This window comes from Embiotoca jacksoni, unplaced genomic scaffold, assembly GCF_022577435.1.
Source record: "Embiotoca jacksoni isolate LCO1_2020_lvr unplaced genomic scaffold, fEmbJac1.0.p SCAF_23, whole genome shotgun sequence".
NCBI lineage: Eukaryota > Metazoa > Chordata > Actinopteri > Embiotocidae > Embiotoca > Embiotoca jacksoni.
Genome location: NW_027185374.1, coordinates 4,336,095 through 4,362,945, shown reverse-complemented (window position 1 = coordinate 4,362,945; position 26,851 = coordinate 4,336,095). Strand labels below are relative to the sequence as shown.

The following is a 26,851-nucleotide window of genomic DNA, read 5'->3' as shown; positions in this document are numbered from 1 at the left end:
AGAGCAGTGAAACTTGAAGAATTAAACATTAGCTATGGAGGAGGAGGTTTACAGTGGTCAATTATTACATAGTGTCCTGCTGCCTCTACTGTAAAATAGCTCACACCAGCATTTTGTTCAGTTGTTTCTAACTGACCTATCTATTCTATTACAGCAAATTACATTACTATGCTCTATTCTCTTACATTACATAACACTGCATTACTATATTCTATTGTATTCTATCCAAAAGGTGCCCGTCACACACATGCCAGGTGTTGCTTATCTAATAACAGGTGTATATATCCATTGTTTAAGACCTTTTATGACACAATACGTATGAGTTGAATAGGGAAATAATAGCACAAGATGGCAGGAGAGCGTAATTAAAAGTCCCTCTGCTGAAACACACCAGACTTCTCACTCTCCACTGTGCGCTGGTGCACAGATAAGCACCATTGAGGGAATTTGGTTAACACACTGCAAAAAAAAAAGAAAAAAGCACATCATTTATACATATCAAAAACCTGCTAATTGGCACATTTCAGAGACCATTCAAGTGTTAAAGTCAGGTCAGAACTTCTAAAAAAGTCCATTTATTTCACACTTATAGTAAAGCATTTTTTTTCCTTTTATTAAGGGAAAATTCATTTAATTTTAACATGAAACGAGCCCTTACGATCCTCATTTCTTGCAGCGCTCGCTCCGCCTCCTCGGCTGTCTCCGGCGCTGCGCTTTAAATAGCAGCTGTTTAAAAGCTCCTCACCATTCTCCTGTCTGCTGTGCAGCACGAAGTCCCACTCAGCACCGCAGCCCCCCTTCATTAACACATTTATTTAATAAGAAGCCCTCATATCGCGCTATGTCGGCCGCCAGCACCGAGACAAGTGCCCCTCTGCCCACCGCCGGCAGCCGTGTCTTTTTCCAATCTGCGCCCGGAGTGGGCTGCGTGGGGTCCGGCCCAATCACCGGGGACGACCCGGTCCAGAAGAAGCAGGGAAAAGTGACGGTGAAGTACGACAGGAAAGAGCTGCGGAAAAGACTCGTCCTGGAGGAGTGGATCATCGAGCAGCTCAGCGAGTTGTATGACTGTGAGGTGAGTCGAGCAAAAAAACTCCAAAGTCACACACGGTTTTGTGGTCACCCCTGAAAACCATATGGAGACAGGTGGACAAAGAGACACAGTGGAAGGAAAACATCGACCCTGGACACCTGCTTTGACAGTTTTGCAGGTTTATGGCTCAGACAAAACCTCATCACGTTTCGACTCCCTGAATCAAATACAATGGGTGATTCCTCCTCTGTTTGGCAGACCTATTTGGATCAGGCAGAAATGCAGCTCAGCTCAGTCTGCCATGACCCACTGATTGCAAAAGCATCAGGATAAAAATACATCTGTATTCACTGTGGACCCTAAAATCTAACACCAAAACGCTTGTGTCTGTATTTCATTGGTGTCTCTTTGTCCTCTGCAACATTGGTACCTGCAGACTTGAGTTTAGGTGGAAATAGGAGGTTCAAAGCGACATAAAGCCTTGTGGTTTAACAATGTGTCTGTTTGATGAACTACTGGGCTTTGTCACGATGTATTATGTCCTTTTGTAGCTACTTCTTTCTGTCGTTGAGGGAAAAGGGGGTTGGCTGGTTCCACGAGGCCGAGGGGGAGACGGGGAGTGCGAGAGAAACCGCACGGTTGCGCTTTTTACGCACCGGCCACCTTGGTCGTTTTCCGAGCTCACAACGACGATGATGCTCGTGGTCTGATTCAGTTGGTTTCGATCGAGAAATTGCATTCTGCTTTGAGTTTATGGATTCATTACCTGTATCTGACATTCATCTCCAAATACCTCACCTTCCTCGAGAGCAAAACCTCAATTGTTCGTGATATTCTGTCAATTTTCTCTGTCACAGCATGCGCTGGAATTAATTCCTGTGACGTTTCTGAGGCAGATTTCTGACCTTTTAAACCCGCTTCACCTTTCGAGGGGGGATCTGTCGCCAGACGGTATTGACGGCACAATTATTTTGCGCTCTCACGTCCACAAGTCGCATTCTTTAACATTTAAAGAGGGAGGGGGCGCCATGGGGTTGTGCGGGTGAATGTGGAGAGAGAGAGAGAGAGGGAGACACGGATTGAGAAAGAGAACGATTCTATAGGTGGTGTGTAAGTGAATGTGTGTGTGCGTGTGTGTGTGTGTGCGTGCGTGCGCGCGCGCGCGCGCGCCCGGCGCCACATACAGTATGCTGCCATACAGAGCCAAGTAGGGGGAAGGTGGATGGAGGAGAGGAAAGAAGGGCAGTGGGTTAAGGATGTGCTGATGCTGTGACTCTCCTCACCAGCCAATCACCTCCTCTGAGTCTGACCCCTTTTCCTCACTCTTGGTCTGCACAAACACACACACATATGCACACATGCAGTGCAATACACACCACAGCCGCACAGTATATGTCACCTCAGACTCCGCCAATAAGAGGTGACACAGGCAGCGGGAGTGTGCATTCATGGTGCACACATGAATGAGGGAGGGGGTGTTTAAATATGAACGATGGTGTGTGTATGCACTTATTGGTATACATGATATTCATTTATGCAATAAATCTGACTATCAGACTGAGTGGATTGTGCATGTGCAGAAGGAAAACACCTGCACAAATCACAGCAGGACACTGACGTCACCATCAAAGCACTACTGCCTATTTCAGTAGTTTGTCCTTCTTCTGACAGAGCATTGCTATGCAAATATTTCCTCTCGACTATCTGCATGTGTGGAGTCATTACGATTCCCTGCAGCTCCACATGGCTTGTAACTGCTAAAAATGTACCAAAAATGAATCTTTTTGGAGCCGTCTAAGGCACGCTGGTGATTTTTTGGTTTTTGTGGATGCAGTCTTATTTGCAAGCTTCCTCCTCTCTTTGTCGGCCTGCTGTGGTTCTCACTCAAGTTGAAAAGAGCCGTATAGCCTATCTGAGAGTGGACTGGTTTACATTTCAAAGGCAGCTGAGCTCTTGGCTACACGTCGGTTTGTCGTCAGCAGGTGCGCTTGATCTACTAGTCGTATGATGGTTCCCTACACGGCGGGAATGAAACATCTGATGTTCGATGAGTGCACCGTCCAGCGCTGCTCTCAAATAGTACATGCAAATATTTGACTTTTCCACTGGAAGCTGCTCTGTGAATTTGGGCTTTTCACTTGTTTCATGCAAATGGCTTTATGTGCAAATAATAGAAATTTCTACAAAGGAAGATGCAAGCTCTCTTCGAAATAGACGGAACTACTTAATTTGTAGCATAAATGGTGAGTAAAACACTCTTGTCTTGCAAATGTCCCTTTTGCACAAGTCTCTGCGGTCCAGATTTCAGTATAGATACTCCCAGCGGCATGACACCTATCATATCATGTCTTTCACACAGCAAATGGGATAATAATACATGATAATCCCCTGGCTCTCCGGCGTTGTTACCAGTCTGATATCATGCTGGATGCTGGAATGAGCACAGTGTTATTGACTGGTGATACAAAGACATGGAGGCTGGCAGGATTTCAGGGGACAGCAGGTAATGAAACCAGTATATCGTTATTTTTGACACATTGTCACTTTGGTGTGTTGAAAGCTTTCTTTCATCCGTGCATCTGCCTGTTCGGAATAGATGGCAGTGTTTGAGCAGGTGGAATTTATTGCTTTAATGACCATGTTTGCTCACATGACTGTAAACAAGAAGTCATACCCCCTTCATGCCTGTTAATACCTCCATACGGATACCCAAGATAGACACAGATATGTAGTTTTTGTGTGTATGTGACACAACGATACCCAAGATAGACACAGATATGTAGTTTTTGTGTGTATGTGATACAGAGAGGGAGAGTCTGCTGATTTGACCATGCTGCTCTGGCTCAAAGGTCAGCCTCTGTATCAGTTTCATAAGAAAACCTGATACTGGAGTGGAGAGCATCACAGAGGCATGTGTGTGAGTGCTTGTGTAAGGGGGTGGTTGTGTGCTGATGCTGAAGAGGAATGGAGTGAAGAAAGGGTTAACTCAGACAAAACTGGATTTTGTTTTTCTATTGAAAAAGGTGAGAATTTTACTGAGGGTCTTTGTTTATAAAAACTGGAACAGGAAAGAAATTTGCACACAGTAATGGAAGAAGTTCATAGGAGACCAAGTGCTGCAAAAACTGGTTTACTTCATCAGAAAATGTACTTTGAAGATCATAAATTTAAAGCAAATTTGTCTATTCACACAAATGCGAGCACATGTACGACATGAAAACTTAAATTGATGAATGTCTTTATGCAGATGACAGGATCTGTTTAATTTTGGGAAACAAGCATATTTTTGAAAATATGCTTTTTGATGGGAAGATTGATGCTACATCCGAGACTCTCGTCTGCTTACGTTTTGAAATTAAGCGACCTCAAGCACGTGATGTGTTAAAACTACGTGCTGGTACCACGGAAACAATGCAAATGGAAAGTAATTTACCATCCTTTGTCATGGTGGCCACGCGATTGTGAGCAAAGAGAAGTGGGATGATGTCTGTATAATGTGAGTTTTTCCTCGTTAGGAGGAGGCAGATCAGGTGGATGGTTCGATTCAACAATGCACTTGGGTGCACGAAACTGGTGGTTGCTTCCTGTTTTCTGCCACATGTCTTGACAGTCTTTTTTAAAGCTGTATTTACTGTTACCATGATGACAACGATTGCATAAAAGTAAAGTAGTAACTTTAAAAAAAAAATATATATATATATATATATATATATATATATTCCTTTAACCTTGGAGCAATAAAGGCATTAGAATATAGCTTCAACTAATCACCCATTTTCTTTTGTTTTTATTAAAGATCTTTTTTACGTCTTTTTCATTCTTTTAATAAAATGGCTTTGTCCGACCTATAGCTACTCATTTGCCTTGAGCCTCTGTGTCTCTCCTTCCCTCCTCTTCTCTCCTGCTCTCTGGACTATAGGATAACAGAAGGTGAGTTCTGTCAGAGATGGATTCCCCTCTGCTCTCCTGGGATATACTGCTTCTGTTAATTTTGCTGTTCAAAGGACAGAGAAGAGAGAAGAAAAAAAGCAGGGAGGAAGGGTAACTTGGAGAGAGGGAGAGAAGGGGAGAGGAAGCCAAGGCCCTAAAGTGCTCCCACTACAGCTCTTAATAAACTGGAAGCCTTGACTACAGTATATAATTCTCTCCTTGTTGTTTTCTGCCAAGTAGAATTACTTATGTTACACAGAAGTTGCTGCAGGTCCTTCACACACATTATTTGCCATTACTGGCCATGTTTTTGATCCAATATAGTTAAAAAAAAATAATTGTGTAAGTGTTTGTGTAAGTGAAAACCACTAATGTGAGAGACTGAGGTAGACTGTATCAGAGTGCAGATTAATGCTGAGCTTAAGTCGAGGTGATTAAAAGGCAGAATGTGTCAGCAGTGTGATGAGTCTGTGTCTGAGAGCACCTCATAGCAATCAATGAAGGTTGTTGAGGAGAAGACTTGGTGGTGTGTGTTAACACACAGAGAGCGATTGATAGACTGGTAAATCTGTGGAAGGCTTGCATACTCCGTTTTACTGTGTGTGTGTGTGTGTGTGTGTGTGTGTGTGTGTTGTTGGGGTGCCCTCTGCAGAATAAGGAGAGAGCGAGAGAGATGCTATAATGCCCCACTTTTCTGTGGCTAAGCTCAAACAGAGCCCCACTCAATGAAGCTTATTCATGTGCACAAGCACAGACACTGCCGGCAGAACACAGCACTTTGCCCTCAGGCCTGGTGTGTGTTTACGTCTGTGAGTGTGCATGAGGCTGTACAGGCTCTTTTTGTGTGTGTGTGTGTGTGTGTGTGTGTGTGTGTGTGGGGGGGGGGGGGGGGGGGGGTTGATGATATCCCTACTGCTCTTTGGCAGATAAAGGCTACACTCACAGGTCAGTGTACATATTTGGACCAAATGGAGCAAAGGGAACTCGGAGATGGAACATCTTCTTGTGAATAATGCTAATGCTTCTGTCTGCTGCTTCTTCTTCTTTTCTCCTCGAATAATGATCAACACAAAAAGGAGGGCCTGGATTATTTCCACAGTTTTGTGTAGGAGGGGCTGAGTGTGTGTGTAGTGGACAAAGGAATCTGGGTTTACTGACTTTTGGGTATATAAGAATGAACATTTGTATCCCTCCCTTTCTGCATCGTTATCCCCTCCTCCCTCTTTTTCGACTGTGACCTTGTCAATAACAAATTCCCCCTCGTTTGCTGTTCGTGTTTTTCTGGGAAGTATCATGTGAGCCTCATATGGTAGCAGAGGAGGAGCAAAGCGTGCAATTCAAGCCAAGTCATTAGCAACGTTCAATAGGTTTAGCAGGAGCATACTGGCGGTAAACACACATATTGACACGCAAAGATAGAAGCATTATGTTACCGTAATAGTTACTGGATATACTGCATGTATACAGATAAACAGGTGCAAGCGGGCTTTATTTTAAGAATCACTGTTATACTGTGGGTCTATTATTTTCCTCTTTTGTTAGCTTGTTTAAATGTGCATCCATCACTGGTGATCCCCTCAGTGATCAATTGAACACGTCTTACTTTGACTGATGACAGGGAGTAAGCTTGATCACCTCATTATTTTGAGAATGATTGCTCTTTATTACAACTCTTGGGTCTATTTCTCACCACTGTAATATTTTGTAATATCTGCTGAAGGTTGAAATTGTGCAAAAAAAAAAAAATACCAAAAAGACTGTAAAGGTGAACAAAGAAGAGAGAAAGTGTGGTGATAAATGAGGAAATTAAACACACATAAAAAACATGGATCCACATCATCAATTCAATTATTACAGCCGCAGACAAATGTTTGTGTAACGAGTGACCCTGATGTGTTTATGGATCTGGCGAGGAAGGTCATTGTTGTGTTTGTTATCTGTGCCTGGAAAGGCAGACATTCATTAATCTGCCATTTAAATTGCAGACAGAAATAGACGCTTGCTTTGTGTCTGTGTCTGAGCCTGTGTTGACACATTTCATGTAGCACCTGCAGAGACATGCATGTGCTGCTAAACAAATCAGAGGTGTTGACAAGAAGGCTTCTTAGCAAGCAGATATCCACCAGCTGTTGAAACAGTTCGAATTCCACTGGCAGTAAAAACGTGTCAAATGTCTATTTTTAAAAAGCAAAGCTGGTGACAAAGGTTACAGGGTTTTTACTGCTCTTTTTTTTTTCTTTTCTTTTTTTTGTTGCCATCTCTACATTTTCCATCCTGCTGTCATTCTCTACACGTATCCTCCTCTCATGTCTCAGCTTCTGATTTATTGGGACATCCACCTACCAGCTTTTCATATTCCTCCGCCTCCTCCTCACTGCGATTTTCCTCGACCATCTTTTCTGTACTGGCAACCCTGTGGCTTTCACATAGATGCAAATTAGCCTGCAGTTGACACTCGGCACATATGCTTTACAAATGTACAAAAAGGTTCAACTGCTACACTGATAATGTAATAACCTTACTAAGAATGATGCCAGAGGCCCCCACAGCTGGAGAAAATATTGATCCAAATCCAATCAACATTTGACTGACAAATAGTGCAGTGTAATGAACTTGGATACTTTTCTGTCGCTGACCAACACTATCGATCAAAAAAATGCCTTTTCATGCGGTTCCAAATTTATACCTAGGCTTCATCCACACCACCACGTTTTCATTTTAAAATGCCTAACTTTTGGTTTGTCTCTTGAGTCAAAACAACGCTTCACGTAGGCATTCCTTAGGTCATCCAACCAACTTTGGTAAATCTTACTGTACATTAGAGCGCCTTATTTTACCCTTTTCAAACTACTATTTGAACACGCACCTGTCTGACTTGCTTGTGCTTGCGGAGGATATCATGTGCCAATAGCCCGCATGCGAGATGTTTAGGTAACATCATGAAATTGTAGTATGTACAAATAGCTTGCCTGCGAGGTGTTTTGGAGAATGTAAATTATAACTGCAGAAAATAACGTGGGTTACGCTCCCCCCCTCTAAATTGCATGAAACCAAAAAATGTGTACATTTTGGCATGAAATATGATTTTTGTTTTGTTAAAAAAAAGATTATATAAAATTGGTGTTGAAAAATCATTTAGGAACAGGTTTCGAAGTCAAGCTGTCGGTATCGAGACCCAGCTGTACTGACAAGTAATCAAACCGAAAAAGGCTGGAGCCTTTCCTGGTTGGCTTTCAGTGAAGGTAGGGTACACCTTGGACAGTTGTGATGATAAAATATTGAAATTAAAAGATTTAAAACTGGTTTTCATCACAGTTTTGGTTCTTGCTGTTCGCCTCTGTGTTTAAATTCTTTCCTGTTCCCTATCTTTCCTGTCCATTGTGGTGTCCCTCTATATGGAACCTGTAGATTGCGTTTAGGGGCTTCACTGTGATACTGTAATAGTATCTTTAGATATTTTTTGACTAAACATGGAAGGACATGTCCTTTTTGCTACATGGGAGATAAAATAAAGATGGATATGTTGAAAAATAAGGAGATCTGGAAAGAACAAAATGCCTGCAGGTTATTGACCTGAATTATAACCCTTGCAAGTACAGTCCTGAAGTCCCAAATCACTATGGTACAAGAACAAATATTTATATTAAAATAGTGTACAAGTTACATGCTTTCCATTTTAATAATGTTCTAACCCAGGCACGACTTGTTTAATGTGGAGTGTTAGTAAAAAAAATGTATTAAAGATTGATAGAAAAAGTGTGCAACCAGCGTTCCTGAAATGGAAAGCCGCTGAGACCGTAAAAGGAAGAGATGTTGACTTTCCACACTCACACACTAACTTTGTTGTCTTCCTATGACATCTCCTCCCATCCCAAGAAGATCCAGTTAATCACTGGTTTCATTGTCAGCAGGCCGAAACAATTTATAAACTGGCTGTGTTCAAACACTGACTCACTCTCTATGTTTGGTGCTGCGAAAAGATGCAAAACACTGTCATCATTCACACGTCTGCGAGAGGAAGACTGAGAGGGAAGGAGATGAGGGGAAGACGGAGGGAAGGAAGATTCTTCTTTTGACTGTCAAAGTCAGAGGGGTGTGTTCATATATGGGTGTGTCACTTGCATGTCCACTTTTGCGTTGCACCGGATGACATTTGGCACATTTGGCTGCAATCAGTGAACAAACACTTTAATATATCAAATAAATCAGCCTCTTCTTGGTCGGCCTTCTTTTGTCACTGCTTATAATGTAGCCTATGTCTTCTTAATAAAAGCTTTTCTAATTGCCTCTGAATACATAAATCTAAACACAACCTGACGAGCTTGTTATTATACTTGCTGACTGGCTAATCAACTGTCTGGGTGATTGCTTCTGACCCCACTGCTATTGATGTTTTAAATCTAGTTTGGCTGGAAGCGTTGCTTTGCACTGAGGGCAAAGGTCCAAATGGGCCACAGCTGTCAATACATTAGCCTCAGGGAGGAACAGTCTGCCTGGTAAATACAGTCAAATAAATCCTGTGCTCCCGAATCAGAACACTGTAATAAAGTCAGAAAACAGATACTGGCATTTTCATGGTTGACAATCCGCAGTAATACTGTACTTATTCTGGGCTTTGAATCAGGATTTTAATGAAAGTGGGATGAGATTATTTGAGGTATTTTGATTATTTATAGCAACAAGGTTACAACAAATAAAGCATATGTATGTCAGCAGCTGTCTGAGCTGTTGGAAATGCTGATGCAAGCTCTAAGAAGCAATTTGTTCAAGGTAGAGGACCGCTAGACTCTTGACAATACACTAACAGGAGATTTGAAATGTATATTAATGAGAATCTTCAGTTTAGGGATGAAAGCATGGTGAACTTTCTGCTGTTTGCATATGATGCTGATCTTTTTAGCTCTTGTGGAAATGATCTATGGACTCTGTTGCAGTTTTCAGCTGAATGCCCCCCTGGGGCTACATCTCTAAAAGGGGATATACGTATAGTATGCTAAACCTGCAATGCAGAACTTGTGTCTCCCTCTTCTGTCAGTGAGAGTAATTACAAAAACCTTGTCAACATATGCTTATGTTTGGGCTCCGCTGTTACATAGGCTCCATTGTAGCCTACTCCATCACAGCTATTGTAACTAAAACCGTGAATAAATTGTTTTGAGTGTCACAACTGCTGCAAAATGACTCATTTACCTATCAGAATTTGTTGTATTTGGTTTGACAACATTTGGAAAGTCTGAAAGAGCCACATAACTATATATTTTTTCCCCAATTCAAGTTAGCATCGAACAAAACTGGAAGTTAGCCAGCTCGGCTGGTGTGAGTCTCTGGTGCACATCCTCTGCCCACAGAGCATGTCCAGTTTGCATTAACCCAGCCAGCGTGGGAATGTCCCACCAGACACCAAATGTAGAAAGTCTGTTAAATAAAAAAGAGATTTATCTGGTGGTGATAGGCTTAATTAATAAGGCAAGAACTGGGATTGGCCATGTTTGGCTGCTGATAGTTTCTCTCCTACAAGTGTCCGCTGGAGAATTTATAGTGACATGAGTCAATAATTGTCTCCTTTTCAGTAGCACACACTAGCAGATACATCACCACTATAAACCTTTTGCGAACGTCAATTGCTGTTTTTTTAGAAGAAGGAATGAAACAACATAAACATGGCAAATGCACTGGTGTAGGAAAAGTAGAAGTTACCTGAATATAACTCCAGTGGTGTATTTAAGAGCATAGCCAACCAAAAAGTAAATAAAAGAATGATACGGCCTGTACAATATGTAAAATTTGACACTTTAAATCCAAAGTATGCCATTTGGTTGGACTGACTCTGGCTTATGTCTGGTTTTGTGGCTTTCCCCCAAAAAAAGGTACCCTAGGAGCAAAGTGTGCAGCTGCCTGAAACTATGACATCATCCAGCTGCAGTGACAATGATGGGCCAAACTGCAAAACTTTTCATGTACTGGGAGACTGATATGTGAATAGTTTGGAGGTACACTTGAGGCACAAAAAAAAAAAAATCAGAGGAGACCTGAAGCAGAGCACAACAAGAATATGGTTTGACGAACTTGGAGGCCTGGGAAGAAAATAACATCAGGACTTCTACAACATTATTGTGGAGAAGCAACTACCGCAATCAGGGCTGAATGATTAAAACATTTACATCACAATGAGCATCCAAAAAAATTCAGAATGCATAATCGTTGTTATTTTTAACTGAAAATTTCCTTTGAGGATTAATTCCTCCCTGCAAGCCTCTTTTTTTCAACCACTTTTCCTCTCTGATATATGGTGTCCTCTAGAGTACAGCTGAATCAGCGTGGGAAAGAGCTTTTGCTGCAGCAGCAGCTAACTTTACCCAGTGAAGTCACATCATCCATGCTGTATGGTTTCAGCAAATTGCATCGCTGGAGGGAAAAATAGGGAGGTGCTGGAAGGGAGGGGGAGGGATGGAGGGGAGACAGGCCTTCATTTGTTACTGTTCCAAGTATTTTTTTTGTTGTTGTTGTTTTCTCACACTTTGGAAGACATGGTAACCTTCATGGGAACCCTGGACAGGTCTCTGCCTCTGTTTTATATATATATTTAGTCCTCTCCTTTGTCCTCTTCCTCACCTTGGTCCTCCTGGCTTTTCTTTCCTTTACCCATCCTCACCGTGCATTCTTTGTCGCGCTAGAGTTTCACTTCCTCTACCCATCGTTTCACTCGGTCTTAGAAGATGAAATCATCCCACCTTGAGCTCCTCCTCACTTTGATGTGACACAGCACGACAGCGTGTAGAGAGAGGAAGAAAGTGGAGCTGTGGGCTTTTAGGGTGTTGCACAATCCTCCTTTTCTGCATCATCATCATCATCATCATCACCACAGTGACCCACTTATCTGTGCGCTCCCCATCTCCATGTATCTTACTTTTTCCTCTTATGTATTCTATTTACTGATCTCATGTATTACTCTCTTAATTCATTCTTTTCTCATCTCTGCCTGATTCCTTATTTAACATATGTCCTTTATTTCATTATCTATTCCTTTGCGGTGTATTCTTTTTTTCTGTTGTGCTCTACTCTTTAATAACATTTCCTTTTTTAAAATGCCATCTTAACATTGTAGCATCTCCATACTATTAACATTCTCCTTATTATCTGTGTCTCTGCTTCTTTCTTTTCTCTCTGTGTACTTCATCACATGTGCACAGGGCTGTGATCAAAGAAGAGCGGGCGTTATTATCTTATTTACCGGATAACTCCTCTTTGAAAGCGACTGTGTGTGTGTGCTCAATATTATCTAACTTATGAGGGTGATCTGTCAATGTCAGCGTGTATTACCAAGACACTCAAGTTTCAGTAGACCTGCAGGTGGAGACTGAATGTCCCTGGGCTCTCTGCACCACTAGAACAGAGTCTCTCTCCCTTAAACACACACACATACACTGAAAGCGCGTACTCTGTCAATGACCAGAGAAAAATGACAACTGATAGACAGTGGTGTCAACTGCTAACCCTCCATATTAAGAATCTGTACCTGACAGATGCAATAATCCTGCAGACATAATCCCTCTCTGCAGATGCCTGACGGCTGCAGTAATGAAATAGTGCAAAAATGATAAGTGGTGTAATTTCTTCATAACGACAGTCTTTAAATCTGACCTTGCATATAAATTGCAAAAAGTTCCAAACCTGCAAGGTTAGACAATCGGGTAGACAATCTTACTCCCCTGAGCTCATCTTCAAGCTTGTTTGACTATACTGCGTTATGTTACAATATGTCTAATTAGGAATTGATTATACTGCACTAGCATTGAACGGTTCCAGCCCTCATCCTTAGCTACTGTTCCACATTATGAACAAAATTGGTGGAAGTCTTTCATTCGCCAAAGAAGCACAGAAAAGTAAAGAGGTAAAACTGATATGCTTGCAATGCAGGGAATGTTTAAAAAAAAAAATCAGATTAACAGATTCATTCATGAGCAGTATATTGTTTTTTAGACAAAGGTTGGCTTGCTAAAAATCTTCAGCTTGTCTTTCTCATAATCTTTTTTATTTTTTTTATTTATTTTTTTACATTTTAACCTATTTACTTTGATTTGAATCACATGCCCTGTCAAAGCTAAACTGAGGTGAAAGAATATTGAATTGCACCAGGTTACATTAATTACCCCGGTTTTTCCTTTGTTGCAGAGCTGTACCAGTTTTCAGGGACAGGCGTGTTATGTGCCGTTTCTACTGACACAGCTGGCTTGCTAACACTTCGTCATGTGTCTCCTCTCAAACAGATTATTCCTGGGGTGAAACATCATTCTACTGTGGGATTATTTTAGCCATGCCTTTCATCAATTATCTCTTCAGGAAGTGTTAGTCGCTTTTCAATACAACTGGTAGTTCTAGTTTATAGAAGAAAGCTATGAATAGGAACGATCGTGAATCACTTGGCCGAGTGAAGTGATTCTCTGTCACGGGGAATTTGACGCTTTGTTCATGGGGAGTGTTAGACTAGAGTCTGAATAGAGTTTGTGTTGAGTCACAGGGTCGGGCCGCTTACTGTAGCTTTGATTCACCTCATCACAGATGAACCAGACTGAAAACGCTGTCGGCTGCTTAGCTGTCGGTGAATACAAGTCTGACACACACGCACGCACGCACACACACACACACACACACACACACACACACACACACACACACACACACACACACACACACACACAGGAAGCACGCAGGCTGCCAGTTTCGGTTTTTCTGATCTGCCTCTCTTTTGCTTGCTGGCTCTTTACAAAGTTGCTTTCATAACAACAAACACTTCGCTCCTTGTTATCTCTTTTGCACACACTATCCTTTTCACATAAGATACACACTAACTCTCTTCTCCCCTCTTCATCTTTATATCTGTCTTCTGCATATGCAAACACAACAAATTGCCATCTGCAACTGATGCTGCTTCTTTACCTCTCAAATAACTACAAACCTGCACATTTTATTACACTTTCTTTTATATTTTTGTGCATAGCTGCCTCTCCCCGTCTTTCTTCTGGCATTGTGTGCTGTCATTTTGTTGCCCTTGACTGCCAGTCACTGATAGATTATTTTCCTGTGAGTAGTGGGTGTGACCTCAGCTATTTTAGGCTCTCAGTCACCAGCAGGACAACAACATCTTCAGTGTTTATTTGCATTAGCGTGCGTCTTTCCATTCTTGTCATTGCGTACAGTACATCTAACGCACTTGGGTCCTTTCGCAGAAGCTCGACACGGACTCAAAGCCCCTGTGGTGAGCGTTTCTCTGCAGAAGATTGATGGCTGCAAATACTTGTATGTGTGTGTATGTCAGTGAGGACTTGCACGTTGTTGGCGATTGCCTGCAGTCATGCTCCACGCGCAGCCCATGTTTGGAGTCATCACCAATCACTGTGACAGAGGGTGACGGACCGCCTGCTGACAAGTGGGACGGTCAGGGAAACACACACCACATACACACACACACACACATAATCAAAGCAGTGAAAGTGAGTGGTATATGGGTAGATAGATAGATAGATAGATAGATAGATAGATAGATAGATAGATAGATAGATAGATAGATAGATAGATAGATAGATAGATAGATAGATAGATAGATAGATAGATAGATAGAGTCACCTCTTGTTTATGGCAGTCTTGGTCAAGGTCACAATCTCTGCACTCAGCTCACTTCAGAATTTGCAAGTAGCTGCTGTCAGGTGTCAACAGTTTGACATTTCAGGAGGGAGCAGCCATGTTTGGAGATTCGTTGTTGAAATTCTGGTTTGAATTTTTAATGGGTTTCATCTATCCTAAAGGAATGAAACTTGTTCAATCCCATCTGTAAACCTTCAGGAAACTATATTAGTTAATGTTGCCTGATCATTTAAAGGGGTGGGGGATTTGTTTAGCCTTTGCCTTACAAGAGATTGTAATTACCTACGTGCACGAAATTCAGTGGACATGTGTATCACACCTAGACGTACAAAAAAGTTCCAACGCACCATTACGTCAACTCAACAGGAAGTCTGCCATTTTGAATTTAGTCGTGATTTTTGGCGATTCGCACGTTGTACTTTAACAAACTCCTCCTTCAGATTTTGTCGGGCCGACTTGAAATTTAGTCTGTGCACTCTTAACATGTTTGGGATTCAAAGCTATCATAAGAATTTGTTTTCATCGATGGGTGTGCCCGTGGCATGGCAGCCAAAAAGTGACCCAAAAGTCATGCTATAGCATGTCGTCCAAAAAGTGACCCAAAAATGACTTTTAGGTCAGTTTTTGCTGTATCATAATTTGGATAACATGCTATAATATGATTTTTTTTTTTTAAGTCATAACAAAGGGAGAAATTGAACCCCCAACCTTGATACTGAGAGGCAACACTGCTAACCACTGCGCCACCAATCTTCCCAGGTGATGGTCTGCATTGTGACAAATCTTTGGCTCACTGCGACCTATAACTCCTCCGTCCACAAATATTCATTCAAATGCGACCAAAATTGCCGCAGACATTCTTTGGATAGTAGATATACATGTTTTCAAGGTAGTGATATTAAATATATTCCTGTAATGTGTAGTGTATGCACATTACACTCTAAGGGTAAGCCATATGGTTCATGGAGGGCGAGACCTCCTAAGGCGAATCCCTCTCAGGGTAAACTGCACACGTTCGGTTTTGTACATGCAGTAATACTAATACCAAACCAAAGGTCAATAGCAATAAAAAACTCAAAAAAAAAAAAAAAGTCCAAAAGAGACTTAGAGCAGTTGCCTCACAGTGAGAAGTAACTTGAGGTCAGATGTCAGTTCAGAAAAAGGTCATACCAAATACCAAAAGTGATAAAAAAAAAAGTCATCCAAAATATCCAAAGTATGTTGTCCAAAATATGATAAAAAAAAAAGTCAATGTTGTCCAAAATATTCAAAAAAAGTCATATCATAGCATGTCGTCCAAAAAGTGACCCAAAATTAATTTTTGTATAGAGTATAGAGTATAGAGTATGTAGTATAGCCAGGGCGATGCGGCTAAGTTTGATGTTTCGCCGTGACACAAGAAGTTGATGTTTAAGGTCAAACGATGCTCCAAATTTCATGAAACTTGCGTCAGGCACCAACTTTCACGAGTTTTTGAAGATGTTAAAGCCGACAAAATAAGGTTTTTTTTCTTTTAAAGAAGAATAAGGAACGAGATCGAGAATTTTTTTTTAAAACTGCAAGCGGGAATATGCCGACCCTCACGTGCTGCACATCGGGGAGCCGGCTGCCCCGACCCGCTGGATCCCCGACGTGCAGCGTGCGAGGGCACGCATATCACTGCTTGCAGTTTTAATTGTAATTGTTCTGCCTTTTTAGACATATTGAGAATTGTCACACTCATTCTATAAAAGCTAAAACATTGTGTTTCTCTTTAGTTTCAAAACTAAAATTAACAGAATTTTTAGAGCTAGTTTAAAAAAAAAAAAAAAAAATCATAATTTATCCCCTTAATCCTTGGGCTTTTTGAAAATTTCCACCTGAAAAAACATCCTCAAATTCAGTCAGCAGCAGAATGAACAGACTTGGCCTCTATGGATAAAAGACATTTGGCAAAATTTTTAAATACAGTAAGCCTCCTCATCCATACTGACATTATATTCATGATTTCATCCCCTCTCTTTAACACAACTCTCCTCGTTGCTCTTCCTCTCTGTCTCTTTCTCCACATCCATGTATCCCTCCTCTCCTCACTTTGTAACAGCTCATTTCTCCTCTGATGTTTGTCATTTGCATATATAGCCTCAGTTCTGTGGCTCCACGGCACACATGCTCATACACTTAATAGATGACAGGCTTTGATATATTCTGCCACATTCCCTCATTTCGACGCTCTTCTTTGCCATTTCAGAGCGGGACCCTCTCACTAAGACGCAGGGAGACTTCAGAGGAGGAGGTCGAAGGGGTTGCTCATCTGTAGAGAGACTGAGATACTTAAAATGCAGGTTGTGTAAATGCCTCTTAACGGCTCAGAAATTAGGATGAAGGTGGGGTAGCCTTGTGTGTACATATGTGCGTATGAGTGTCAGGTGTGTGTGTGAGGAAATGCAGATGTACAAGCCTGTAGGAGAGTTGCTGGGATTTAAACAAGAGTTCTGCATGTATTGCTCAAGTGAAACATATGAATTCCAGTTGTTTTAAATTCATCTTGACAGTTCATGGTTCAGAAACAGCAGTTCTAGAAATCCATCCATGTACAACATTTGGTATTGTCATTTCAAAAGGTAGAATTTTTGAGCTAATTCCATTCTGTGCACATAAACCCACCCACGCAAAACTCAACACGCTGACTGAGCTTTAATGCTGAGAGCAAAAATCAAAACATCCTTCCATCCTCCCTGTTCCTGCATCTGAGTACCAGCGCACGCTCCCGGCTAAACCGTCCACGAGTCCTCAGAGAGGCTCAAACACACACACACACACACACACACACACACACACACACACACACACAACCGAGAATTAGTCACTTTTATTATTTTAGCTTCATGTGTAAGAGAGGCCAGAGATGATCCTACAATTTTATGGTTATTTAATGCCTGGTTGAGGAATGTTGGTCAGCACCAGGCAAGGAGATGTTAAGGCATGTGCGTTAAATCATAGCTCACCATTACCGAGACTCCTCTGGAGTGGAACTTCTTTTATTTTGGTGTAGACTTGTAAGGGTCATAGCATTATAGCCTTCCAGTGAGATACACTACAGTTTTATAGGAAACAGAGGTCTTTTCATTGGTTGCATGTAAGAATGCAGAATATACAAATGTAAAGCCGAGTTGAAGTAGTTTTGATTACCATGGGTTTAACGGTGACAATCCACTAGAACTGACATCACTTCCCTAATTTTCCCTACTGGGGCTGAAATAACGCTCTTAAGCTAGCGAACAGCTCACATGTTTGAAAACATGAAGCTTAAAGATTAAACTACCTGACCTACCTCTGCGTTACTTTTTTTACGCAACAGTTTTTTGCTTCGCTGTTCATCATAAAAATGTCCTAGGACAAACCCGTGCATTGCTTTGAACAACATTCAGAGGGCCTTTATAATAAACTGACAGAAAAAGAGCCAAGATTAATTTATTGTCAGTTTACATGGTTCTTTGCCATTCTAATTGGTAAAATAAAAAAAAACGTTTTATTTGCTGGAAATAGATGGAGAATATGATGTTCATTTTACATTGGATAATAAAAATGATAAAAAGTTTGCTTATTGAAGCAAGATGATGTCTACAGAAAATTACTGGGGATGCAGTAGATAAAGATGCCTAACAGCCAAACATATCATCGATTTCTGATTATTCTGCAAAAACCCCGGAGTACATTCGGTGTCAAGGTTGTTGGTTAATGTTAGAGAATGATCATGGTTACGGTTAATAAAAAGGAAAACACAAATTGCCGGTCTGTGACGCAAAGTCTGACTGCAGTTTGGTGCTATGCTCCATCCCAGTTTGTCCACACCCTTAATCTCTACCTCGCTACATAAAGGGCACACTATCCTAAACTATGGGGATAATCCAATACGGACATATTTTGTAGGGAAGGTGTGGTAGCACAGCAGCAGTAGTGTCTACGTCACTGCAGTTCGCTGGGCTGTTGGTAAAGGCCACCACGTTGCACTTGCACATGGTTACTTTGGCTTTAATTCCCAGAAGGGAGATTTTAGAAGATACATCATGCGGCAGCTGGGAGGAAAAGGGTTGATCCTCCCTACATGTTTCCTCTGCACAAGCCTTGTGGTGAAATTAAATGAACCGATGAAACACAGGACCCTTGAAGTGGTGCCGAGCTGAATGCAGCCTCTAACCACGGAGCCACTAAACGGCCCTGCCCCGGCACAATGATATTTCCATATGATGCTCGTTCCTAATAGGCAAATGTATGTTCAGGCTGTTTGGAGCTCAGAGGGCAGATGCACGGAAATATTGTCTTAAATACAAATCGGAATTCAAACTAAGATGACATGACGGAGCAGAAAGCGAGTGGTTGCATGTAATTGGACAATACTAATAATGGTGTTTGGTGAACACCATTCCAATACAAATAGTCTTGTTTACGTTTCCATTTTATAATTTCCTGTGTACCTCTTCTCATCTTGGCCTGTCCTTGTCTTCTTGACTTGCCGCTGTTTCAGCTGCTCACTAACAGAGAGTGTCTTTGTGTTCCAGGAAGAGGAGATGCCCGAGGTAGAGATAGACATCGATGACCTGCTGGAGGTCAACAATGATGACGAGAGAGCCAGCAAACTGCAGGTATATCTGTGACTGTGTGTGTGTGTGTGTGTCTCTATTTGAACCTACAAGTCTTCAGAAAATGCATTGTAATACCGTCGACATAGATCAGGTGTGTTTTTGAAAATTCTAATATCCTGTGCTACTAAGACTGCTTTTATGATTGATCATATACTCACAAGGCTTGCACCCACTTTCTTTTAATTTTTTTGCCCCAAACAGCTAATACCAATTTAGCACTCGTGTTGCTGCAACTGGCTAACAACATGCAGACAGTTTGAGTGTGTCTGTGCAAGAGCTCAGCCTCTGACAGATCTCAAAGTTCACCAGGAACCCCATTTCCTTCTATTAAAAAAAGTAAAATGATGAAGTGAATCAAAAAAGCATCAATTATCACCTCCAACGACAAATTAGCATTCATCCTGCCCACTCACATCTTTTTAAGCGCTTTGAGACCGATAAGGTGATAAAGCGCGATACAAGTGCAGACCATTCACCATTTTATTGACTTTGAATGTAAATGTGTTGAACTTAAAGTTTGCTTTTTGTTCTGTCTGAACACACCTCAAGAGCTTAACAACATATTTTCTCGATGAGACAGCACGAATCTCGCTTTGTAGTCCAACTTGTCATGTGACTGTTTGCCTCAGTCCTATGTCAAACTTTCACACTGTATGGGGGATTTGCCCCTCTGTGATCTTTAACGATTGGTGCATTCAAAGACATTCCAGCAGATTGAGGCCAATGCCTGATATTTAGCAATCATTTGGTAAAAATGGTGAATTGGGCAAATGGCCACAGCATATTCTGCCATTGACTTTTATGTATGTTTTCTAGATACAGTAGTTGTCCAGATAAACAAAAGCTTTACAGCCACCACTACCAAAACAGACATACATTTTTTTTCATTTTTATATAAACAATCATACAAATTTAAAATTCATGGTTTGTTAAGAATGTGCTGGAACATATCTATTCCCTTAACAACGAACTTTGTTTGTCTTTCTCTTTACACAGGAATCATTAATAGACTGCTACAAACCAACAGAGGTGAGTTGACTTGCTGTGGCTGTCATCAACTCGCACGATAAAACACTCAATGACCCAGCAGTGTTTGTGCAGATAGACATCATTGATGCGCACATGCACAGTTCGGTTTGCAGGCACACAAGTCATCCTCTTATTCCACCGTCAAACTGACCTGAATACAACGAGGGGTGAAAGGACCAGAAGCTCCACATAGTACACACACAAACAGATGCTGTAAAAATAAGTGCACACACACACACACACACACACACACACACACACACACACACAGACTAATTGTTTACTTGTCAGGACTTGAGTTCATGTTCCTGATTGTGTGTGTTTTATTAGAGTTGCTGAGCGTCTGGGTTTGGGTGAGGTGGGGTTAAGCTATTTTGGTGATTAAAGGTGGTACAGACCAATCAGATTACCTCTACATACGGTGACCTCACCCAGCTCGGACTCCCCCATCTGTCATCTGTAGGTGTACGTGTGTTTGGCATGAGGTCAGCCTGTGACAACCACTACAAGGTCACTGGTATCCAAATCCACAGCAGTGTCCAGCCTGGTGACAGCCGCTGATGCATGTCGCACACTTACACCTCCACACACACACACACACACACACACACACACACACACACACACACACACACACACACACACACACACACACACACACACACACACACACACACACACAGAGAGAGAGAGAGAGAAAGCGAGAGACACAGACAATTTGTAATCCTTTGAGTATGGAGTAGCACAGATGCCATTTTGAACAGAATCCCGCAGAGATGTCATCACCCGGGGGTAAACAGTGAAAGACAGAGGCAATGGAGAGAAAAGGTGAATGTGACAGAGGAAGCGAACGATGAAGGAAAGAATGAGAGCGCGGTTAAGTTACACTGGGAAAAAAAAACAGGATAGGAAGGACATAGAGTCAGGAAGAGAAGCTGATGGGACGAGAGAGACGTAGGGGGATATAAGAAAAGACAGATACCGGGAGAAAGACAGACATGGGCACAGGAGAGAGGAGGATGAGGAGGAGAGGAACAAAGGGAGAGAGGAGGAGGAAGGATCAGTAATTAGCTCATGAGCAGTGTCACCCCTGGTATAATGAGGGGGTTTATATTCCAGCATATTCTCCACCCCAGTCACACTATTATGGACCTTCATGCAACTCTTACTTGAACCCAAGATGAGAAATCTCTTTGTCCTTCTCCCTCTTGTGATTTAAACAGCAATGCCGCCATCAATGGAATTCGTTGATCAGTGTTTTTTTTCTAAATCTGCTATTTTTAATTTTCATTCAGCACTTACCTTATTTCTTAATCATCTTCGCTCAGCATCTTTTTTTTTTTCTGTGCTCTTATAATTAGCCATGCCATTAGAAATTAATACAATTCTGTATTAAGTGCCAAATTACCACGAGTTTTAATGTACTTAATTTTTGTACTTAACACTTTGACATTTTATGATTTTTTTTTTTTGCAGAGAATTAGATTAAATGGTTCTAATATTTGTAAGATTATCTTAGCATAAATACAGAAAGCAGGCGTAAATGGCCAGCCAGTCTCAGCCCAAAGATAACAAATCCTGCCTTTCAGGGAATCAGTGGAGTTTTTACATCATATGTCTTTTCTATTTTAGGAGTGACAGATTTTGCAACCTTTGGACAGACCCACTATTCCTTTAAAAATTACTTTTTTGCCAATTACTGTATGTTCTCCATGCTCATGTAGGACTTATCTTCTGTCAAATACATACCAATCAAGCAATCAGGCATGCAAGGCCTGCTTTAGTTTGCAAAATCCAACAGAAACTGAAGAGAGATTCAAACTGCCGTTCTCCACTTTACTGGAAGCATTTAATAATCTGATCTGATAACTTTCTGCAGCCTGATTTGCTGTGTGTGAGAATGCTGCGTGCAACCGCCTAACTATTTTTCTCTCTTCTCCTCGCAGGACTTTGTCCGTGATTTGCTGGGCAGGATAAGGGGAATGAGAAAACTCAGCGCTCCAACCAAGAAGGGCCTATAATGGCTTTAACGTCAACCATCAATCCACCATAAACTACGTCATCTCAGCTCCACCTACTTAACCCACTCAACATGGACTGTCATAACACATAATAATTTATCAAAACGTTTGTAACTATTCTGCAAACATGCACCATAAAATCCATAAATATAGCACGAGCCATTCATTTCACAATCACATAGAATAATAAGGTGTATTACAATATTTGACTGTTGAACGGTACATAAGAAAAGCAGAGCCAACATGTTTGAATAGCCACAATAAAATGTCAAGCCCTGGAATGTGCCAGAACTGCAACTGTGCTTTAACATGAATACCACCTAATTCCACATTTCAGAGCCATGTTTTTAAACCTACCCTGTGAGCCAAACAGCCATACAGACTAACACAGCAACAGATCTTAATACAGGTGGTACAACAAAGCTGCAGTAGGTGTGAAAATAGCTGTAGCACTATGTAAACACAGTGCTTCATGATTCTGTCATTTTTTACTGAGGTGTTTTGCTGTTTCGTCTTTTAAAAAAAATGTACTGTATGTTGCCATTTATTGTTCATGTGATTGAAATGTGGTCTTCAACAGTTGGTTTTTTTTTGTTTTTTTTGTCAACCTCCTTATCCTTACCCCATCAGTGCTTGCAAATGTAAGGGTGCTCTGTAGTTTTAAGTTTATTTAGCAGCACAAAGCGCTCATACATCAGTTCTGTCCTTTTGTGACGTGTAAACTCTGGAAAAAGTGGGGACTTTTTCAGCAAACTAGGCAAAAATAGTGTCAAGATTTGTGCTCGTTTCCCGCTCTTCTAGTCTACTTTTCACCACAGCAAGGCATGATGGGTGTTGCAGTTCTCTGTATGAGACTACAAAAACCTGTATGATTGGCAGCCTTTCACTAATCATGTTATACGGTGTTCTTGTTGCTCTCCCTCATCAGAATACATATCAGTTGGTCATTTAGGTTTAAGCACAAAGCCCAAACATTGTAGTTGTTTCTCACCTGGTACACCTTAACTCTGCTAACTTGTCTCTCTGATAGTGGTTGATGTTGCCTTTAAGGACATTCAGGATCAGTTCACTTTTTACTCAGCACTGAACCTTAACTACTGACAACCTAAAGGCAAGTACGGTTGAGTCAGAACTTGCGGACAACTTTAAACTTTGACACCTCAACCTGTCAAGTCCTGTCAAGGAAGGTGTGCCAAAACTGGGAGTATTACATCCTAAATGTTGAATGTCATGGAGGCATTAGTGTGACAAAGCATTTCCACAGAGATTGTGTTTGTTAAGTTTGTGTAACATCTTTGAGTAGGATCAGGATTTTAAGATGTTTAAAACCTTTCCAGGTTGCAGAAAAATAAGATGTAATTACAGAATCCCAGGTTTTAAAAGGGTGGATTTAGTTATTTATTGTTGTTAATAACCTTCGCTGCACCAACACACTAAAAAAATCTGTAAGCTCTGGTACAATCATGACTCTGTTTTTGGGTTAGGCCCAGTTTTTTTTTTTTTCCGAGCAGTAAATCGAGAACGGACCAGAACAGAGCCGACCCAAACCTTCAAAGTGATATATACCCTCAGCTGCCAAAGACAAAAGCAGGGCAATGTTTGATTTTAATATAACACTTGCGAAGCACCCGTCTTGCATGCTAACAAGAGACAAAACACAGATAAAGAGTATATTATAAACTTATAATCAAGAAAAAAAAAAATACTTTTTGACACAGCTACCATGTCTGACTTTGTAGAACTTGTTTTTGTTGAGACAACGTGACAGTCACGTTGGAGAGAATCCAGGACATTTTTTAAATGGTGCTGTTTTTGATGTTCTTCCCACAGTTTGGTTGTATAAAAGGCGTTTTCACTGTCGATTGATGCTCGAGAAATGTGTCAACAAGACATGTATCTGTCTTTATCGATGGAGTGCATATAGTCTAAAGTTGTTTCCTCTGTCTGAGGAAGCTAGAACTGGTTAATTTGTTGAAAACGATCATGTGGTTTTCGGCTCAGTGAATTGAAGGGAATAGTCGAAAAGGAAGCCATTATGAGCAACTGAGATGTGTCCAGGATCCATGTCGAGGTACTCTATAGGATTTTCTGTCAAGAAACAGTTCAGGCGCAAGAGGCTGATATTTTATAATTTATGGGATCTCATGTGGAGAGTATTTTGAAAATGTCCATACTAGAAAGCTTTACGTTTGCATGTATTTTTAAAGTAGCATGTTGAGGGGGACATTTTCTTGGCCTAAAGGTTTTTATTTCACAAAGTAAAACACTTTCATTTTTTATACCTTTATTATTATTATTATTATTATTAATACTAAAATATTCTGTTTTTTTTCAGCTGCAGTTTTGTTTTTCTGTACATCCACAATAAGCGTTCTCGTTTTTAAAATGTAATGTGATGTGTGGTTTGTTTTTGCTGATAATAAAAATGTAGAATGACTCTATACTGTTTAAAGAGATATCGCTACGTGTGTAATTTTTCATGGATAAGCCATGGTGTCTGCATGCTTTACTTAAATGTTTATTGATTTTTTTTTTCTTGAGGATTGTTTTGTGTTCCATTTACCTCAGAAGTCGGAGCTGGGGAAGACGCCACACCTGTAATGACCGAGTTCCCATACACATGCTCCTTCTCAGTGCCACATACAGTAGTGTGGCTGCAGTTTAGTAGGACACTCCTGCACGCTGTCTGATTCTGTAAAGAGCTCATCAGGGTATGACATGATTGCTCAACGTGCGGATGAGTAGCCTTTCTTTGCAGCGTGTCTAGCCCCATATGGACTAGCCTACCGGCCTACTGTACATTGTTGCTTGGTAGGAAGTGTTCATTGATCTCAGACAGAGATTTAAGACTGTTGTTTAAGGAGTCACTGTAAAAGTAGAATATAAATTCAACTTATATTCAAGCTATATGAGGTTGGGTCTGTGAGGGATCCTGTCAGTCTTGCTGCATGTGAAATATTTTGTATTTCTAAAGGGAAGTCATGTGGAAGAATATAGGCCAGTTTACAAGGGAGACAGACAGAGAGAGACACGTTTGGTGAACGTGCCACAGCTTTTATTCCCGCAGAGAACGTGATAATGAAGGTCTTCTGATTCACTGACACGTATTCCCAAGCAGCCTTGTGGATTTCACTGCGGGAGACAGTATTGCACACACACACACAATGCTGCTGCTGCTGCTTCTGCTGCTGTTGCTGCGTGTTGGGAAGAACATGGAGCTAAAGCGGTGCCAGCGCTACTGTGCAGCAAAACAGGGCTGTGTGTGCCTTTAAATTCTATGACCCACTTTTCACAGCTGGGGCTGACTGGCTGGCAGGGAGCGCTCGTGCACACTGCCTTGAATAATTGGGACTGCAAGGTGAATGTGAGGAGAATAGCGAAGGACGGGAGCTTTCCCCCACCAGCCGGCGTGCATGCTTCAGTCAGCTGGCTGCATACCAGCAAATCTCACACCAGCACAGTCCTCAAGTTGCTGTCAGTCATGGTGGTCATGATGAAACTGGTGTGAAAGGAAGACAGTTGTTTGACAGAAGAAAGATAACTGTATGGATGTATGAAATGAAATGAGACTGGCATGAGTGAGGAAGTGACATTTTGATGAGCGGCTACTAGATCACATTGTCAAAGCCATAATCTATCAAGGAATATAATGGGATACAATGCAGCATATCTGTATGTGAAATAGCCCGACAGACCCTGCTGTAAATTTAATGTCCTCCCATCCCCCTCCCCATATTGCCAGTCTCTCTCTTGATCGTATACACTCACTATGTCTCATCCCTCCTCTCCCCTGTGGATGCGGTGATCCATCATGGCGATACTTAAAAGAGACAAAAATAGAGAAAGGGAGGGGGGGGGGGGGGGCAAATTGAGAATATAAAAAGACAGACATGACCGGGGCAGTATAAAGCGAGAGATGAGAGACAGGGTGACACCAGCAGCATCTCCACATCGTTGTCTACAAATGACAGCTGGAAAATATGGATCCCGTTCACTGCACTGGAACCCAACTGCAACATCAGACAAATGCTGGGGCGACGTGTCACACTGTTGTGGTCTGCTCATTCATTCCCATGACAAGCAATTCAGCTATACAGCAACACTTATCACACAGACAGGGAGAAAGGGAGGGGGGTTGATGTGTTCCTCTTCTACCTCCATGACTTCACCCTGCACACTAGACCTCCTCCTTTCAAGGTTCCCACTTGAAGTCAAATGTCAAATGCAGTCTCCCTGATTTTTTTCCTGACTTTCACTGACTGAAAAACTGACATTTTATGACCTATAATGAACCGAAAAACAGGCTGGCGTTGTGTTGAGCAGACGAGGAAAAGCGACATTCCTATTAACAACGGGCTGGCACATGCCCCTCTGTTTGTACAGATATTGAAAGACATTAAATACATCTCTAAATACTGGTTGCAGAGACAAAGAATTAATCCAACAAGAACAGTAATTAGCTCGCAACCTAAGCTACATTTTCAATTTCTGTCAGTGACCACTAATGCTACCAAACATTCACATTGACTAACATTATAGCTACATACATGGAACATATTACATTGTGATAA

At 41.4% G+C, this 26,851-nt stretch overlaps 1 protein-coding gene across 1 annotated transcript; it reads left to right on the top strand.

Annotated features, from left to right (window-relative positions):
- The first annotated feature begins 741 nt into the window (after window positions 1-741).
- On the top strand, window positions 742-24,736 carry ppp1r14c (protein phosphatase 1, regulatory (inhibitor) subunit 14C). Its single transcript, XM_069158347.1, has 4 exons — window positions 742-1,075; window positions 19,147-19,230; window positions 20,227-20,259; window positions 22,206-24,736. Exons 1-4 carry the CDS (start codon window positions 842-844, stop codon window positions 22,278-22,280), a joined length of 426 nt encoding a protein of 141 aa, XP_069014448.1. The 5' UTR covers window positions 742-841; the 3' UTR covers window positions 22,281-24,736.
- The last annotated feature ends 2,115 nt before the right edge of the window (window positions 24,737-26,851 follow it).

Excerpts from the sequence above, each read along its gene's own strand:
- ppp1r14c (XM_069158347.1), top strand. The coding sequence starts at position 842 with ATGTCGGCCGCCAGCACCGAGACAAGTGCCCCTCTGCCCACCGCCGGC. Across the intron at positions 1,076-19,146 it reads GCGAGTTGTATGACTGTGAG|GAAGAGGAGATGCCCGAGGT; the intron begins GTGAGTCGAGCA and ends TTTGTGTTCCAG. Across the intron at positions 19,231-20,226 it reads AGAGAGCCAGCAAACTGCAG|GAATCATTAATAGACTGCTA; the intron begins GTATATCTGTGA and ends CTCTTTACACAG.